This window comes from Crocodylus porosus, unplaced genomic scaffold (assembly GCF_001723895.1).
Source record: "Crocodylus porosus isolate Cpor-Errol unplaced genomic scaffold, CroPor_comp1, whole genome shotgun sequence".
Lineage (NCBI taxonomy): Eukaryota > Metazoa > Chordata > Crocodylia > Crocodylidae > Crocodylus > Crocodylus porosus.
Genome location: NW_017728937.1, coordinates 1399293 through 1403075, shown reverse-complemented (window position 1 = coordinate 1403075; position 3783 = coordinate 1399293). Strand labels below are relative to the sequence as shown.

General features: G+C 48.9%; 1 protein-coding gene across 1 annotated transcript; it reads left to right on the top strand.

The window, feature by feature from the left end:
- Positions 1–308: 308 nt before the first annotated feature.
- Positions 309–3524, top strand: IFITM5 (interferon induced transmembrane protein 5). The gene is made up of 2 exons (XM_019547236.1): positions 309–605; positions 2790–3524. The coding sequence occupies exons 1-2, from the start codon at positions 420–422 to the stop codon at positions 3006–3008; spliced, it is 405 nt and encodes a 134-aa protein (XP_019402781.1). The 5' UTR covers positions 309–419; the 3' UTR covers positions 3009–3524.
- Positions 3525–3783: the final 259 nt, after the last annotated feature.

The window sequence follows — 3783 nt, the reverse complement described above, 5'->3', positions numbered from 1 at the left end:
TGAAATGAGTTTGGGGATCTTAGACCTGTTTCTGAAGTTCAGTTCTCACTGCAGATACCAACATGGCTTTACTGGGCAAAATGTTGCAACTTCATTTCTGGCTTTTGCCTTTGTGTTCCTGCCTCAATGACTTGAGCTCCTCAGCTCTCCCGAAAATCTTCTCTCTAGGGTGGAGTGATCTGGGATATAAAAAGTATCCTTTGTACACTAGGGTGAGGGCTGGCTTACAAAACCAAGCCTGTTTCTCGTAGCCCTGCCACAGCATTCCTGATAACCACAGCTGGGGGACAGCTGTAATTTTCCTGGTTTATATATAGAGGGAGAAGCTATGCCTCAGGCAAGAACTATATAAAAGGGGCTGGCCACCTTTCCAAGGCTGCAAATGCAGGAGAGCTGAGGGTTTCCCTCTCCAGGAGATCATGGACACTTCTTACCCACGGGAGGACTACCTGCCCATGACGTCCCACAAACAGCACCATTCTTCCACTGTCATCACCATTGGATCATCCGTGGTACCCCGGGACCACCTGATCTGGTCCGTCTTTAACACCATCTACATGAACTTCTGTTGCCTTGGTTTTGTGGCTCTTGCTTACTCCATCAAGGTAAGGATCTAGCACAAGTCCATAGAGGCTGACCCCTCAGTGGAGCTTTCTGGGTCAATGTTACACTGCTAGGGGATGCTGATAGGAAGGAGATGCTCCAGTATAGCAAGTTGTATGCAAAGACATCTTTCCAGGATCTACCAGGGATTCCTAGTATGAATGAATCTTACTAAGCAACCCTATTCCCTAGGGTTAACTCGGGCAGTCTAGTATTTCCAGGGGTTCTGGTAGGAATGAGATGCTCCAGTTGTCCTGGCTTTGCCTGGAGACCCCAGGCTTTCTTAGAGATGCCAGTAAGGATTTCGTATTTTTATTCACACTAGCTTACCTAGAGACTGGGATTCTTGCTTGTGTTCAGAAGTGAAAAGAAGTCTCAAATCAGAAAGCAGGGACTTCACCAGGAGTTGAGGAGACTCCAGGGGAAATGCATCAGGGTCAGGAAAGCAGCTGCTCTTGGCAGCTGGCTTTGAGTTGCTTCCTCCCTAATTCTTACATTGATAGCAACTGTCATTGTTGGGGGAAATTAGCCCATTGCCACCCACAAGCCTTTCCTTAGGAAAACCACTCTGAAAATACCAGCAAGAACTTTCTGGATGACTGTGTAGGAAAACTCCCCTGGTAGCTCAAGGATAAACCCACCTGAGACTCTAGTGTCTTTCTGAAAGGCTGCAGATGGGGCCAGGGCACTGCTTGTTTGCACAGCAATCCCTAAAAATGAAGTGAGTACTCTGTGTCAGTGCAGCATTTTTAAACGAACCATGTCCCTGGGCTGCTTCAGGCTGCTTTAGGTACATGGTTTAAGCTAATGACCCTAGTCACATTCCTCCTTTTGTCCTGCTTATGAGGCTGTGTGAACTGCCCAGGCACACATGTTCTTGGTATCTCACAATTTATACTGTCAGTATAGAGAGAAAGTTTTGGGGGTTGATTTTTCCATTGCAAAGGTTCCCAGGTGCCTGCTGTTTCTGGTGGGAGGTATATGTCTGGAGCTGACAGGGACAGATTTGACCAAGGTCAGGCAGGGGCATTTCAAAAAGAAGGGAGGAAAGGAAAGGTCTTGCTTTGTTCCTCTGCTGGGGTCTTAGTACTCAAGAGTTCAAAGCAGGGATTGATTTACCAATAGAAAGTAAAGGAATGAGGGGACATGTGAGATGGAGGGAGTGAAGCAGAAGGAAGCAGCTAAATTCAGGGGGTAGGGTTGGATTGGAGTGACTTGGGCTTGTGGATGCGTGAGGGAGCTGAAAGGGCTCTAATTGCCATACTCAGAAGTTGGATGAAGGGGTAGATAAAGTAGGACTGAGCTGATGCCCTCTGGATTTGCATGTTCTTTTAGATTCATGCTTTCCCTGCTGCTGGGCTGCCTCCTGGCACTTTGTCATACTCAGGTGTATCTGCAGGGCACTATGCAGTGCTGTGTACAGGTCCTTAATCCAGCTGAGAGAGATGCTGAGCAGCAGATCATATTCACTGAGGCAGAGTACTGCATTACTATGGCCATGCTGCTTCCAGTACCTGCACTAGGCAGTTCAGAACTAGCCGGGGTCCCCCTGCACAGCACTGTATTGTGCTGTATACAACTGCTGTGGGTTACCCTGGTTCAGGCAGGTCAGCACCGCAGGCTGCAGTGTAGTGTAATTTTACTGGGGTTGGCTTCAGCTGAACTTGCATTCAAGCTACAGCAGCACAGAGCTTTGTAGAGGTGAATTCACCTATTTCTCAGCTGTGCTGCGCTGGTGTGCAGCTACAGCTAGGTTGTTTCTGGTCTCCACGCCAGCAACTTGAAAGTGAGTTCTGGCATCTCTATACTGCTTTGCAGTCTGCCCTGTAGCCATGCCCTCACCCTCCTTGAGATACAGTGGGGTGAATTTAGAGATGATGGGTTGGGTATTGCAAACCATAGACTGGCGAGTGTGCAAGTCGGCTCTGTCTGAGGCCAGAGGGTAGTGAAAAGGGCTATTCAGACTCACTTCTGGATTTGGCAGATTAGGAATTTGGAGGAGATCAAGAGGGAGGAAAAGTTCTGCTGCAGAGAAGAGAGAAAGGACAGAGAGTGTAGTGAGGGACAGGTTGTCGTGAGGACTTCAGGGCATGGTGACAGCCAGTCCTGATGCCTGTGGTGCAAGCTCTCTGTGGGATGTTGCCCCATTCTCTGCAGTGTCCCTCACTCAATGTGCTCTGTTGCAGGCACGGGACCAGAAGGTGGCAGGTGATGTGGAAGCAGCTCGCCGCTTCAGCTCCAAGGCCAAATGTTACAACATCCTGGCCATGGTGTGGAGCCTACTGCTGCCAGTGCTGCTTGTTGCCCTGGCAGTCACTGGTGTGATCCACTTCACCAAGCTGGTTCAGGAGTCCATGAACTTCTTCAACTATGAGATCATCACCATTGAAGATGACAAGAAGTGAGACAGGGGCTTCATGGGTTCCTGGGAGCTCTCATGGGGCACTCCTAGCAGTGTTCCACATGGACAGCAATCCAACATGACCCAGCTGAATGGGACACTGTGCATGGCCAGCTGCTGCTATAACCCAGGGCAGCTTCCCCATATCCCTGCTGCTATGGTATCCATGTGCTTTGGAACTCGCTTCACAGCTCTCCCTGTGGTGTGGCATGGGATCTGAAAATAGTTCCCCTGTGCATCCTTGTGGCCTGTGTGGGCTTACATCCATACAGCTGAGTCTGTGCAGTGGTCTCCTCAGGCTTGGCCCCTTTGTCTTCCCCAGCCTCTCTCCTCATTCGACCTTGGCTTGTCTTGGGACCTCTGTCCCCTTTTTCCCACTGCCAGAGACACAAATCCACTTCAACACTTTCCTTAGGCTTCCCACACGTTTTTTGTTGTTTATTTTGAATAATGTTGGCTGTCTCTCAGTCTAACCATCCTTGTAGCTATTTAAGTGATTAAATAATTTCATACATCTTGAGTCTCATGTGTGTCTGGGAAAGGGGGGCAGTTTCTCATGGGAAATGGACCCGGAGCATTTTCTTGATTACTCTTAGGTTTTCACTTCCAACTCTTGTTTACCACCAGGAGAGAGAGAAATACACTGTGCTTTATATTGTAAGCCCAGATCTTGACACAATCACAGGACTTCAAGAGCTCTGGCCCCTGAGTATGGGTCTGTAGAGCCTAATCAGCCCTTCACTTTTCTTTTGCTCCTCTGGAAGTCCCAATTGCAGCCT